Source organism: Spermophilus citellus (genome assembly GCF_964194105.1).
Source record: "Spermophilus citellus genome assembly, chromosome: 11".
NCBI lineage: Eukaryota > Metazoa > Chordata > Mammalia > Rodentia > Sciuridae > Spermophilus > Spermophilus citellus.
Genome location: NC_138192.1, coordinates 106,556,434 through 106,571,878, shown reverse-complemented (window position 1 = coordinate 106,571,878; position 15,445 = coordinate 106,556,434). Strand labels below are relative to the sequence as shown.

General features: G+C 47.1%; 1 protein-coding gene across 4 annotated transcripts in view; it reads right to left on the bottom strand.

The window, feature by feature from the left end:
- The window catches only part of NRP2 (neuropilin 2), a 115,378-nt gene extending 100,885 nt beyond the window's left edge, over positions 1-14,493 (bottom strand). For 2 of the 4 annotated variants that reach the window (XM_081260940.1, XM_081260943.1), the window contains exon 1: positions 13,490-14,493. In XM_081260940.1, coding sequence (XP_081117066.1) covers positions 13,490-13,562 — 73 coding nt within the window. In that variant the 5' untranslated portion in view covers positions 13,563-14,493. The remainder of the gene's footprint in view (positions 1-13,489) is intronic. The other 2 variants (XM_081260941.1, XM_081260942.1) reach the window with 1 other exon arrangement.
- Positions 14,494-15,445: the final 952 nt, after the last annotated feature.

The following is a 15,445-nucleotide window of genomic DNA, read 5'->3' as shown; positions in this document are numbered from 1 at the left end:
GAAAAACAAAAGCAAGCCATTTCCTCAGGCTAGCAGACACCACATCATCCTCTACCTAATGACCCTGCACCCTCCCCAGTCCAGGAGGACAATGGGACTATCCCTACCATCCAGATGCAGCCACCCTTTCTCTGCAGCCAAATCCTGCAGCTTCCTGGGTGCCCACAGGATTTGCCCACACTGGGCACCCAAAATCTTGCAGCTGGTCACAGGGTGGCCCATCAGCCCTGGCTCTGGTATGTGAAATAAGGCTGGGAGTGGCCCTTGGAGAAGGCAGAGGTGTGGGCACTTGGATCACCAGCTGCTTTTACCAAGCAGAAGGAGGAGTTCTCTACCAGGTCCAGCTCCTCTGCCAGCTATTTTGCTGAAAACTGGAGCTCTGCCCTGACTCACCCAAACCACACTTTTTGCCTTGGAACTCATCACAGGAAACCTGAGCTGGGCTCCTGTTTAGTAACCGTTATGGTCTCCACATCACCCACAGTCTCCCTGTCTCCACCCTTTCCTTGCTTCTCTCCAATTACCCTTGAAAGAAGAATTGCTCCCCCTCAAGTCCCTGAAACCCAGGCTTAAAACTTGGTAATGAGATCAGGCACACAGATCAGCAATGGAGACAGGAGACTTCCTCACAGGACCGTTTCATTTCTCATCTACACTGGAAGCAATCATTTCCCCATTACCAAAAAAAAAAAAAATTTTTTTTTGAACTATATAGTATATTCCACAGTTGACAGTCTGCTCTTTCTGTTGTTCCAAAATTACTTAACCAAAGGAAAAAGGAGTAGCCCTTTTCTTTTTTCCTGTCCTTTCTTTATCTGAGGAAAATCAAAGCTCTTACTGAAATATCTGAGAACTTATTAAAACATCTGTTTTGAGTGTGTACAGACAACTTTCTCAACAGTCAAACATTTATAAACTCCTATTCTTGTTTGGATTGCATTCACACTCAGAAACACACACAAACATAGATATTGAACAAACATCAGTTACATACACATATCAGTAATTCACACTTCACTCCTGTACACACGTTCACACCCTCTCAGAACATATCACACATCATTTGCACGGATATATATCCACAGAGATAAATACTAGGATTTCTTTCTCTATTTTTCTTGGAGAGAATAGAATTCTTGTAAAAGATCAGTAAAAACAGTAAAGAAAATACACTTAGTCCTTCTACATCTTCTCCTGATAACTGATCTTGCATTTTTCAGGGCCAGGGGCCCTTCATTTCTTAAATACAAACATGTCCCAGTAGAAACTAGCTAGAATTTCTGGGGAAGAGATATGCCATCCATTATTTTGTAGGCCTTTATTGTGTTCTAAAATGAACTTCATAAATGCTTTCTGTCCTGTTTCAGAGGAGTAGAGAGAGAGCCAAGGGAGAGTTGAACTTAAGGGCAAACCCCTTAAGGCCAATCTCCACATACAGAGGGGAAAATTGCCCCTGCTGAAGTTGGAGCGACTGAGCCTGTTTGGTGAGTTGACAAGGGACCTCATTCTCCAACTAGTTTGTGAATACCTTTCACCTGGGGCAACTTCGTTTCCCAAAGAAAAGTAGCAAAACCAGGCCTAGAATGTCCAGAGCAGTTTTCTCTTCCATCTGGGAGGGGACATGAGCAGGTCAGGCCAGAGGCCCAAGGGTGAAAGGTTGAAATGACGACTCTATGTAACTTTAAGGAAAACGAACACCAAGTTCCAAAGTCACAAAGCCCTGATTCCCTACATCCCCATAGTGACCACTTACGTGTTTTAAAATATTAGATGGTTTAAAAATCTTTGCTGATGGTTTAAGTCTCTCTCTGGGGGTTGTGGCTCAGTGGTAGAGCTCTCGCCCAGCACGTGTGAGGCACTGGGTTTGATCTTCGGTACCACATAAAAATAAAATAAAGGTTATTATGTCCACCTACAATTAAAAAAACAATTTTTTAAAAAGTCTCTCTGTCTTTTCCCCCCTCTTCTGTCCTTGCTTTGTGGGGAGCCTGAGCATAATGTGATCCTGCTGAGGGGTAACATGGCCCCAGAAAAGGAAAAGGAATTTTTTTTACCTGTTCACTTTGGAACTCACCTTCCTAGAGAGCTCCTTTAAGATCTCTGATTCCTTGAAAATATTTAATTTTTAGTCTTTAAAAGGAGTGAAAAAAGAGCTGTTAAAATATCTGGTCTGCCTTCTAGGAAAATTTAGCTGGAGTTGTTTTAGGGAACACTGTATGGCCTGAACTTGACCATAATGTTTGATAAAGCCTAGCAGGACTTTAATGAGGGCTTTATTATTTTTTTCTTTTAAACCTTTTTATTAAAAAAAAAAAACCCCACTGGCATAGGGGCTGGGGCTGTAGCTCATGCGTGAGGCACTGAGTTCGATCCTCAGCACCACATAAAAAAAATAAATAAAGATATTGCGCCCATCTACAACTAAAACAATATATATTAAAAAACTCTGGCATAAAACTGTGTTCATTTATCCTGTATTACATGGCATTTTGTAATCTATACATTATGTAATAGAGAGGACTTTTAAATAATCAGAATTACGATGGCTTCACTGTGTGACAGCAGGTCAAGAACAGATCCCTTGGTTTAGTTTAAGTGAAGACAAACCCAGGGAAACTTGGTCACTGGCTGGAAGTGGAATTAGAGGGACAGGTTGTTTCCAGGTTGTGTGTGGGGGTGGGGGCTGATGGGTGACTAGGGAAGGGAGGGCTTAACAGCTAGCAAAGAGAGGACAGAGCACCTGATTCATAACTCAGTGGGACCTTCCAGGGTCTCAGCTGTGTCACCTGTAATTCAATAGTAGGCAGCTGTCAAATACTTTTAGAAGTGGTGCTTTTCCCTCCGTGATCAAAACTACCCAAGGTACAAAGCAGATGGAAGTAGAGTTCTCCTTGGCGGCTGGGAGGCAGGGAGCTGTGTAGAGTCTGGGCCTCGCAGGGTCCCCCTCATCTCCTAGGCGCTTCTCTGCAAGTGCACTGGGGACTCCAGGAACACGGGTGAGGCCCAGTGAGCTAGAGCTCTGTTCGCTTGTCATTCTAAACACTATGGGGGAGGGGACAGAGGGAATGATCAGGGAGGTTGGCTTCTGTATGTCTCATGTGCAGTCGTTTGTTACCTGTGGTCAGCCAGCATCGACATGGCTTTGTCATGGCCTGATGGCCATTTCTGAGGTCACGGGGAGGTCAATCAGTAGCCTCATGCTAGGTCATTGGCCTCAGTCCGTCATGTGGCAGTATACCACCTCACAGTTGCACAAGAAGGGTTAGGTATTTTGAGGAAGCCCACAGCCACATAACTTATATTATAGTATGTTATTATAATTAATCTGTTCTGTAATTAGTGCTTAATTTACAAGTTATATCTTATAAATTTATAAATTAAACTTTATCATAGGAATGCATGTATAAGAAAAAAAAAAAAAAAAAAAAAAACATGTGCAGGGCAATCCAAGGCTTCAGGCAACCACGGAGGTCTTGGAATGTGTTTCTTACACCTGAGGGCATTTGGTGGAGAAAAGTAGTTGGTCTCATTCCCTTGGAAATAGTGCACTTTATTGACTTTACAATTTCTTCTTTACCCACAGTATCATCTCACCCCATCCATATTTCCATAGCATCATTTTCATTTAATTATTAGTAGCAAGGCAAAGCAGAAACTCTTCTGCTTACTTAGAAAGAGAAAATGTTATCACCATGCCACTTCACTCATTCCTCCAAAGCAGTTGACCAGAAATAGGATTGGGTAAGGATTAAGAAGCCTCAGAATCACATTTAATCTCATTACTGGCAGGCTGTGTGACTTTGGGGAAATCAGTAAACCACTCTGCACCTTTGTTTACTCATCTCTAAAGTGGAGGGAGTAATCCAAAAGGCCAGTTCCAGTTCTGAAATTCAAAGCCTATAATGAGGTATGGAAAAAGAGTCTCTAACCCATGGATTGAACCAAAAATTCAAAAGGTTCTCTTACTTCTAGACAATAAGGCATTGATTCAAAGTGTTATCTCTGTTTTATTGGCTTGGTGAGTTTGAAGTAAAACTTAGATCTTGGGATGGACATGTCTGTCTTGCATTATGGAAAGTTCAAATGTCTCTTTTAATCACATTAGCTCTACTGACATGAGTGAGTTTCTTTTCTTAACTAAGTTTGTGGTTGCATATTTATAAATATTATGGATACACAGTTCAGTGTGTGAGCACATCAACATTCGGTCTGCCTGAAAAGAAAGACCAAAAGGACTGTCTTCAAGTCCCTCACCTAGATCATCAAAGTCTTTTGCTCAGGGCTTTGACCAAATTTTGCTCACCAACCCAGGTTAAGCTGCTTTGGAAGAGTTATTTCTGTGAGCTGGGGCTGGATTTTGTTTTATGCAAAGCGACTTCAGCCTGTCACAAGACAGTCTCATAAAATCCGCATCTTGGCTTAAGCTGGGAAGAAATGAGCCAATCCATCAGCCCAGGAATGCGCCGGTTTGACCACATCCTAAGGCAGCTAGGAAGGGATGCAATCTATTCAATTTATGAGGCCGGTGAAGGCACAGCAAATGGGAATCCCTATGAACTTCTGCAAGGGTGAGGTTCCAAATTTGAACAAAAGCACCTTCTGGGAAGGGAAGAGAGGACGAAGACATCGCTGTCTGTGCATGGAAAGAGTAAGGAATGAAGCAAGCTCTCTCTTCCCCAACACCTCCTACAGACAAAGGAACCTCACCGAGGAGACAGCTGAAACTGGGTTTGGAAATAGGGCCTTTTGATCGTCTCTTCCCCTCAATCTGGATTCTAAAAATGAACCCTATTTAATCGGTAAAATGTATGTTTGATGTGATTACCTCCCCTGACCTCGAATCCTGCCACCTGTGGTAACCTTGTTATTTGTCATCTTATATCATAAACAAATGCAATTCCAATAGGGCAGCCGATATAATATCATTAGTTTATATTTATGTCTACTCTTTTCCAGTCCTCATTGCAAATGCAATTTTGGTGTCATTGATGAGAGATCTGGGATTACGATTTCTGGCCACTTTAACAGACATTTGGGGAAGGAAACAGAATAATTTTGAGGACTCTCCAAAAACCCAAAGAGGAAAAATGGTAACAGAATACCTATTTTTTCATTTATTATGATTAATGAAAGCTTACGTTGAAACGCCAATGGCTCCCCATTGGTTAGCACATGAAACCCAAACCTCTTGGCCTTGCAATTTGGGCCTTGCATTAAGCCCAAGCTATTATTTCTAACTTTATTTGCAATTATTTCCAACCACACGTTCTAAACTGCTGCTTCTGAATGTTCCTCAACAAGCCCAGTGTTCATGTCTCTGCCCTCTCCGATCCTTTCCCCTTCCCCTTTATGTCTTTTGGGGCTCTAAAGCACCCATCCTCTGCCTTCCTCACCTCCACACCAGGGGGACCAGGGGTAATCTTTCCCCTCTCTGTCTCTCACAGGCAGAAGCTCTTCAGCATCCTCTAAGGATTGTGGGAATTCAGGATGACCTTATCCACTCTGCTGTGCCACTAGCAACTGGACAGCGTAACTCCTTTCTGATCTGTCTTTGGCAAACATTATGGAATCAGAGGGTCTTTCCCAAAAGTCAGATTCATTGAGACTGCATAAATTAATAATTTAAGGATGTACTAAAATAATACCAATAGTATCACTACATCTCACAAATTTTGAGAGCTTCATCACAGATTATTCTGCTTCTCCAGTTACTATCTTCCCTTCTCCACCAACAGCTGCTAATAAATGCAAAGTTTTAGTTGGGAACTGAGAGTTTAACCAGCTAGTCTGGGATAATAATACCTAGGCCTAGATCAAGGTGGACTTAAATATGAACTGTCTCCTAGGACACCCTAACCTTAGATAATTATCAAGTCTGACAAATACACACACTTTAATTCTAATAGTAGTCAAACTAATTTATTCTGAGGTTTTGTTTTTTTTTTTTTTTTTTGCCTCCTCACTTCCAAAGGCAAGTTCTAAATATTTGTTGCCAGTAGCACCAGGAAAATACAAGCTATTACTTTATCACTAAAGCACTTATGGTGTTGGATTTTCTCCTACTTGGTTTCAGTTCATTTCTCTCTACTCATCCCTCCCCATGCCCCTGTCTCTGGCCCCTAATATGCCTTTGGGGCACATCTGTTTTATTTTTTTCCCTTTATCCAAACAATTATTATTATCATTTGGTCCAGTAATTTGCAATTCCCTTTATCTTCTTCCCTGAAAGACTCTCCAGAACCTGGTGCCTGTTATCAAAGCATCTTTGGAGGCAGGGCTCAGGGTACCAGGGACATGTGCATCCAGCTGGCCTGCAGCCGCATCCAGGGCAAGCTACTGGGAAGGGCTTTCCTTTTGTTATTCCCAGCCCCCCTCCCGTTTTTCTGGATTAGATCATGACTCTTTTATGAAGACCCAGAGGGAAATGGGATTATTAAGAGTCTTGCTGGGTAAAAGCTATTTTGTCTTTCTGACGACTTTTTTTTTGAGTTCAGCTGCTGAGAGGGGCCTTAAAGCCAGAGCAGAAGTTATTACCAATTCGAGAGAGCCCCTTAAACACTGTGTTCCCTGCTGAGCCCACTTTCAGTGATGAAGGATGGGAAGGGAGGAAAAGGAACAGAAAGAAGAAAGGAGATTAAAAACTAAAAGAGAAGAAGAAGAAGAAGAAAAGGTAGAGGTGAGAACACAGAAAACAGAATAAGGAAGAGAAAATGCAAAAAGAAAAAGGAGGCATAAATCTAAGATGAAAACTCAGCAGAGAATATGGGTCTCTGAAGAACAGTGTGCTGAGAGATAATCTGGTACTTATAAAACACAGACAAAGGTTTAGTGGGGAAAGAGCTAAGAATGAATAATTATTTACTTATCCCCCCCTAAATCTCATAAAAATAAAATAAACTTACCACAATGGTTAAAGTGTACTTCCTATGGTCACAAGATAGCTAACCCCACTGAAGCTGTTTGGGTGATTAAATGACTTCAGAATTGGCTCACTATGTGTCAAAACAGGATTCCATGTAGTTTGACAGAGCACAGCCACCTTCTGGGGTAGTTATCATTATCAAACCCATTTTACAGGTAAGGAAACTGAGGCACCACTGAGTGATTAAGTATCCGGATCACACATAGTACTTGGATCACAGAGCTGCCAAGTGGCTGAGTTGAATCTTAAACCTAGGTGGCCTGGCTCCAGTGATTCAGAAGCTGGGAAGCGCAGTGACAACTGACAATCCCCCCCAAACTTCTCAATGACAAACTTATTTGGTGGCATTTAAGGAAAGACAAACGTTTTGCCAGCTTGAAAACCCTCTTTCCTCTGCCCATGCCAGTAATCTGCTGGTGTGAACAATGAGAGATGTGTTCGAGGCTGGGGTGTGAGAGGGCTGGAAGCACTTAACACCTCCCTGAACACAGAGGTGCTAGCTCCTAGTCATCCCTGCCCCCTTTCCTGTGGCTTGTGGGGAGTTGGGAGGTGGGGGAATGATGGATAGGATGCTCAGGTCTGAAATTATGGATCATAACATCAGGGGATTTTTGTCAACACCCATTTCTCTTCTCATCCCCACTCTTCCCTATCCTAAATGCCACATTGTTATTGTTCTACTGGATGGGAGCAGCATTTTCAGAAATGGGGGATTTATTTTTATAGCACAGCTGGTCTGCCAAAGGTCACATAATTTGGCAACGTTCCCAGTGGTTAAAAATTAATTTCTCCTTATTAATACAACCAAGGTCCCATAGGATGGAAGCTCAGTCTTATCTAAACTTGACAGCTTCCTAAACCTTTACAAGAAGATTTCTCCTGAAGGGCCGGCCACAGTACAAGGCCAGTGTGTCCTGGAATCCAACCTTTCTGAATCCTGTTAGGTAATGAAACCATTAAGCCCTCAGCCACTTCTCATCAAGGCAGATAAAGCTTTGAAAAATGATGTTGAAGCTATGGGGGGGGGGAACTTCTGTGAAATCATTTAATAATGAAGTGATCCTCCTCTCCTCCTCCTCCTCCTCCTCATCATCATCATCATCAAACAAACAGCTAAGTCCTCACCTGGATAGAACACTATAAGGATTAACTTATGGGGATCAAAACATATATCTGTCACTCAACGTGGGTTCCTCTTTTGACAAACGACAGTCAGATGTTAATGATGATACAAAGCACTACTTGGATGTCAGGCCCTTTTTCCTTGTTTTAAGAAACTTCAAAGTGCTATGCTTTGAAATTACAAATTATGCAATTATAACAAATTTAGTTATAGATCTTATTGACTTTTATTTACGATTCTTGAAAATAGGGCAAATCATTTTATAAAATTAGAATGAAGTTCCCATGAGCTGAGCAGAAGAGGTGGGTTTTATAAACAGAAAAGGGCTGAGGAAACACAACAAACATGGGTTGGCCAGTTCAAAGTTACTTTCTTTATGGGCTTAAAGCAGAGGGGGCATCTCTGTCAGCCACTCAGGTAAACTGGGTCCCCTTTCATTGATTGCTGTGACTTTTCTATTTCCTGAATTTTTTTTTTTAACTGATCTGGATAAGAGTTCAGTTTGATAACATGGCAGCCAGCACCCAGCATGAGTGACTCCACTCTGGTTTGGTTTGGTCTTCTGAGGCTTAGTACAGGAGGCCATCCAAAACAATGGCCTATAAATTTGACATAACATGCTTTTGTTCTGTTTTTAGAAACTCACCTTTAGTTTCTAAAGTCTTTCCAAACTAGATCTTTAGAGAATATATTCTAAGAACCCTATACCAGTGAATGGGCCTTTTAAATCCTGTCCACTCAGAACTGTTTCAAACTAAGTCACCCCAAGTCTATTCATTTTCTTGACTGCTTCAAGGAACAGTTGCATGAGATAAAAAAAAAAAAAAAACAAAAAAACACCAGGGTCCTCTGAATGATCTAGTCTACAGTGTCTTTTCCCACTGACTGACTCCTCTTACTGTTATTCACATTTGTGGCTAGGAATATTTGTATTCCTAACCTTTTCTGTACCTAGAAGACAGAACTGGCTTTTCTGTTGCAGAATATGGACTTTATATTCAATAGCAGGGGACCAGAGCCATTTAGTAGGCAGTAAGAGTCCTGTCTGGATAGTCTGGGCTCCAGTCACTACAGCCTTCCAATCTTTCAGTTTGCCAGTTGAGTGCTCTGTGGCTTAATATCTGAAGGCTCCACAGGATGACCTAAAACTTCAAACCCAGGTGCTTCACAGTTCTACAGGCGCATCTTGGACAAGTAGGGGCTTGCCCTGGAGCCCGGCGGGAGCTTTCCCCCTTCCACTGTTTTGCACTCTGTGCTCCTTTGGCAACTGGCAACAGCTCCCCTGCCTCCAGTGCCTGCTTCTGGGGAAAAGTTTACTGGGCGCTTATTTAATGTGGGCATGAGACCAGTCCCCAGAGCCCAGAGCAGGCTGTCCCTGTAGAATCTACTTTGCAATTTTACTTGCACATTTTTATGCTCACCCAATGGCCATCCCACATTTCTGGGGACAGAGGCTGAAAGAAATACTCCTCAAACCAATACCTGGCGCCTAGACCATCATTGCTTCTCTTTTAGGATTTGTTTGAATTCAGACCTGTCTCCCACAGACAATTTACACTTCTTATCTGATCATCCAGTCCAGGCGGAAGGTTGAATTGACCGAGTCAGCCCGTGTCCATGACAATGGTGTTAAGCCCAGCACAGATCAAAGCTCTTGGGGAAGAGAGGAAGAGGGAGATGGTTAGGGGGTACAACTTCTTTTGGCCCTGAGCTAAGCCATAGGTCCCGGAGGTGGGAACATTAGGACTGGAAGTTGCCACCATCGCAAGAACCCGTAGTCAGGACCCCAATGATGTCCTGAGCTATCCCCCTACCTCGCCCCATTACGCTTAACTCTAGCAAAGGAGAGTTCTGTGGTCAGGCGCTGCGGGGTAATGGCTAGCGCCAGGGGGCTCTCCTCTCCGTCAGAAATAGAAAGGAGGAGAGGCAGAGGGAGGGAGCTAAGCAGGGAACACGCGCCAATAAACCAGAGCATTGAACCACTACCCTTCCAGAAGAAATTCAACCGGAGCCGCAGAAGCTGCAGCCCAGATGGGCGGGATCCTCTAAACTTGGTCTGGAAAGCTGATTCTCAGCGCCTCCGCCCCAGAAGATTCCCAGAGGGGTGATGAGTCCCCCCCACCGCGCCCATCTCCATCTCCATCTCCATCTCCATCTCCATACATTAGCGCTACCGGTGCCCCCCAACCAGCAGCCGGGCGCCGGGAATCTGGTGGGAAAGACTAGCGGCGCAGCCCGCCCGAGGCGAAGGGTGGGGGCAGCCGTTTAATCACAGCGCGCCTCGCCTCCATTAACTTGTGTTGATATTAAAAAGAAATCAATCAGTGAAAATGAAGGATTGGCCGTGAATACTGTATTTTTTCTCACGTGGAAAAGCAAAGAGTGAGGCAGCGGGGAAGGGGCGGGAGACTCGCCGACAAATGCAGAAGCTGCTCGGGAGGAGAGCCGCAGCCGCGCTGTAACTTTCTGGCATTGGGCAGAGTCAAGGAAATGCCGCAGGCTTCTCCCAGGGGGTGTCCTAGTCAGAAGAAGGAGGGGACAAGCCTGAAGGGGTTGGAGGCGGCCAGCTTAGCGGAGGCTTTAGCCTCGGTTTTGCTTTCTCTGGGAATATTTTTGCCTAATAGAATGTTTATGGATTGCTCAGCTCTGTTTCTGCTGCGTAGCCCAAACAAATCGATGCAGCGTTAGAGACGGCGCTGGGGGTGGGGTGGGGTGGGGTGGGAGGGAGAGCTGGGGGCCACCACATCTCCACCACGTGGATGCCTGTGCGCCGCGTGCTCTTCACCTGTTTCGTCCCACTGGCGGGTGCTCTGCGTGCAGCGCTTCTAGACACTGTGCAAGTTGCGCGCATTCCTGCGGCTCTGGGTGACTCCTTCCCTCCCCTCTCCGCCCTCTGCTCTGAAATTCCGCCCCAGCTTTCCGCCACCCAGCTCGGCTGGCGCTTGGGTCTTCGGCCTTGGGTCCCTGCCCCTCTGGGCCGGCTCTCTAGGGTCTGCGGTGAGCTTGCGGCGCAGAACGGAGTACGGGGGCAGGAGGGGGCGCTCGGAGCGGAGTCAGCCAAGCTGCCCGAGTGCCCTAGCCGCGGCGGGAGGGACAGAGGCAGGCAGCTGCCATGTGGCGGGGCGGCATGGCGAGGAGAGGAGAACCTGGTGCGCTGCGCCTCCGGGTCCTCCCAGCTCAAGGGGCCGCACGCGGAGACCACTGGGTTATTTGCTTAGTTGCTCCCGCGCGCACATCTTCTGCCCTCTTTCCCCTTATTCCTTCTCGGAATCAGTTTTCGCCGCCACTGGCTGCGGCTGGGAAGGCCCTCCTCCTGGCTAGCTCACACCGGTGAGTCAGAGGTCGAGCTTGACCTCGCCCTTTGCCACCCGCTGCCAGCTACCCGGGTGCCAGTCGGTTACTCTGGCTGAAAACCTGAACAGCACACGGCTTGCGTCCCTTTCGGGGACCTGGAGAATATCTACTCTGGGCAGGTCTTAGCTCTGGGTCCCATCCTGGGTCCGAGGCCTCCTAGAGGGTGACCTGCTCCGCGCTCCCTGCTTCAGAGCTTCTCTGGAAGTGACGCAGCGCTGCCAGGGTTGGGATGGGAGGGGGCTCTGCGGAGAGCGCGGGAGGCAGGTGGCAGAGTGGGAGTGGGTCCGAGCGGGCGTCGCACATACACGTACACACTCCATGAAGTACTCAGGGACAGATGTGCGAACATCTGGGGTAAGAAGATGGCCTCTGAATCTTCACAGCCCCTCCTGCTTCACACAGCACACGGAACCTTAAGTTGTGTGTGTGTGCGTGCCTGTTTGTGGTTGTGTGCCAGTGTGCGCGCACTCGCGCGCCTGGGCCTACAGGAGTCGGCGCCTGAATACATAATATACGGTGGGCTTCGTCAGTGCGCGCGCGCGCGCGCGCGCGGACACATACACACAGAGCAAATCACATAAACATACATAATTTACACAGCATCCAGGTCTGTGGGAGGTAATTTAATTTTGCTTCAAAGATGGGAATTTATTAAGGCAAAAAAGCAATGGGAGGCCAGAAAAATCTCCCTAAGTCGGACCTGTACCCATTCCTTGGATACGATTTGCAGCTGCCTGTAGACCCGTTACAGCAGAGAAAGAGCTGCAAACGGTTGGATTTGTGTGGCAAAGGCGTACCTCTGTCTTTCTCTCTTTCAAAAACCGAAACCAGAACCCAAACACCACAGCTTAAAGTGCCTATATATGTGTGTAGGGGAAGAGGTGGGAACCAGTTTACTGGTTGTAAAGCTTCTCCTTTAGGATCTTAGCCAGTGTGCTGCTAAGAGGCCCCGGAGGCAGCAGGGAATTAGCCCCACCACTGCGGCCATATCTTTGAAGTAAGTGCCTTGTGATTGAGGCATTTCCAGAAGTGCCCCCCCAATACACTTTTCCCTTATCCTCAATCACCTGTGGCAGCTGCTAAGAGTTGTGTTGTCAGATTCCAGACTGTTCTTAGAGAGGAGAGAAGCTCACCCTGGAGAGTGGCCCCAAGAAGGAAAGACTACCCTCGCTGGATCCCTGAAATCAGAGACGTCTTCTCAGGGACTGTACCCCTTGCACTCCCGAAAAATGCTGGCCCAGGACTATTCTGGGCCTCACAGTGCTTATCTCTGCAGTCTATGTCCACACACCCTTTTTGGCAAGGCTTGAGTTCAAATTCCACTCAAAACTTTCAAACCACTTCACAAAAGTGAGAGACCTTTGAGGGCCATTCAGTTGTTTTATCTAATAATTTAAAAGAAGAATGCATATAACTTACTTTCTCAGAAAAAAACACGGATGCAGGAAGGAGAGCAGAGGCCACCAACCACCTTGGTGGCCAGCAGTGCCCAGTTGGAAAGCCCCTATCTCAGCCATAATCCATCTTGTTCCACTAGCCTGAGCCCTGGAATTTTGAGGCATATCTAACTCCTTCTGCAAAGAATCCACTGCATATGAAAATCCAAACTAGACTTGTCTTTCCCAAGCCCTTCAGTTAACATTGCTCAATGTAGCTAGGAGGAGGGAATGCAAATGATTTATATTTCACTGGCTAGGTTGAAGAAACTCAAGGGAGATGTGTTCTGCTTCAAGACAGGAAAAAAAAAATCCCCAAAAACTGTAATGAAAAGGCTTTGTAGTATTTTTAAACCTTTGATTCAGTCCATATGTGACATCTGAACACCGCCAAATTCTGTTACAACACACACACACACACACACACACACACACACACACACATACACACACTCATAGCAGGAGAGAAAAGTTGGGTTTTAGCAGCCTTGGTGGGGTAGTGAGGGTTGGCTGGGATCTCTCTTTAATATTGAGTATTGAGGGAGTCTTTTCCTGAGCCGTACTGCGTGGCCTTCCTGCATTAGCCATTGAGTTTAAAGTGGAAACCATGTTGAAATGAATAGGAAAAAAAAAAAAAAACTTTGAGGGGCTTACCTGGTTGGCCTCTCACTTCGTGTCCTGAAAAGTAGAGAGCTAAGAAAACCCAGGTGAGAGGAAACAAATCCATTTTGGAGAAGGAGGCTTTCTCCAGGGCTGGGTTGGTAAGATTCTTGTTTAATTAAAAGTCTTTGTGTTTTTTCTTTTATTTTCTTCCTGGCAGTGTCTTCTGCAAAGGTTTCTAGTGGTCAGCGTTTCTCTCCTGGGTCTTGGCGGCCCGTCTTCACCTTTATTCTCGTCGGAATCCCCACCTCACCAGGAGGAGGGTAGCTTCTGAAATCGGCAGTGAGGGAGCAAGCTGGGAAGAGGGGACCGGTTTCCTCTCAAAAACAAAACGCATCTAGGTTCTCTTCAGTTCCTCAAAGTGTCATTTCCTTTATCCTATAACATCACGAGTATTTCCCGAAAGCCCAACGTAAAATAATAATAATAATAATAATAAAAATCAAAGCCAAGACTTGCCTTGGGCATCACACGGCCCCAGGTAGCTGTGTGATCTCAGAGGCGTAAACTGACACACATCCCCGGGCACCCGGACCGACACGCGGGCGGAGGCACCACGGCCGGACAGACCGTGTGGGAGGCGGCCGCCCCGCTCTCGTCCTCGCCGGGTTCCCCTAGCGGGAGCCTCCCCCAACGGCTACACCCGCTTGGCCAGCCTCTCGAGGGGAGTGTGAGGAAGGAAGCTGCTGGTGCTGCGGCTGCGGCTGCTAGCGCTGCTGGTGCTGCTGCTGGTGCGGCGGCGGCGGCGGGGATCGCCTGGGAGTGAGCGAGCCCCTCTCCGAGTTCGCTCGCGCCCGCCCTCACCTCCACCTCGCCCAGCGCCTCGCCGAGTGTCTGAGCGTCTGAGGATGTGCTGGTGGCAGGCTGCGGGCTGCTGCCTCGCTCGCCTTCTCTGCCTCCCCTCCGGCTCCCCCCTGCCTTTTCAGGCCGAGCAGCATGTGGATGTCAGAGCCGCGGCAGAGCTATCCGATTACGCGCCGGCTCAGGGCCCGCCCCTTCTGTGTTCCTGATTAAAGAGGCAGCCGCGGAGACGCGCGGCGCAGAGCCGAGAGCCGCGGCACCCAGCTCCAGCGGGGCGGAGGCGGAGGCGGAGGCGGCTCCCCCCACTCCCTGGCAGCCGCCCGATCAAAGTTAAGGCAGTCGGCACCCGCCCGCCCCTCTCCCACTCCGCACCTTCAGCCCGCCCAGCGCACCTCTGCGCCTGGCCCTCGGTGCGTCACGCCCCGGGGAAGGAGCGCCCCTGGGCACCTCCAGGGCGCTCTGCCCTTGGCCGCACCGCGCCTGCTGGAGGGAAACTCCACGGAACCGGGGGAATTCCTTGTTCCCCCTAAATTCCGTGACTCCGATGCCACACACGCAGCACCCAACACAATGCCACTCGCAAGGGCGTGATGAGAGGAGTTGGGTGGCGTACGGTGTTTGGGGTAGGGAACCAGTCGCCAGCTTAGCCATGTGTTCGCACAGGCAGCAGTGCGTGGCGGCGACACACACCGTCAGCCCGGGATGAATAAACCCCCAAACACTCCTTGAGTTTACTACTCAGATCCTTTGTTGTGTCCCAAACAGCCTCCGGTGCTCTCTGGGCGAGTATTTAGTTGTGCCTGAGCTCTTAACTTGTAACTATCACAAGAAAGGCTTTTCTTCTATAAAGAATTTCTTCAGGTAATTAAATTGAACTCATCCCAGGTCCACCACCCACAAGATTTCTCCTCAAAAGGCTACTGTAACGACTTCTGTTCAAATTTCCTTCATGGAAATGTGGTCACGACGTTGAGAAAAAGAAAACAGCATTATGCCAACTATTATTCAGTGGAGGCGTTAAAACTGTTTAGATGGAGCTGCAAGCTAACAGTTGGGGAAATACTTGGATCTTTGTTTCTGAGAATGATTTCAGGGGTTTCCAACTGTCTTGTTCACTGGGTACCTATTACTATACCATCACACCCAAAA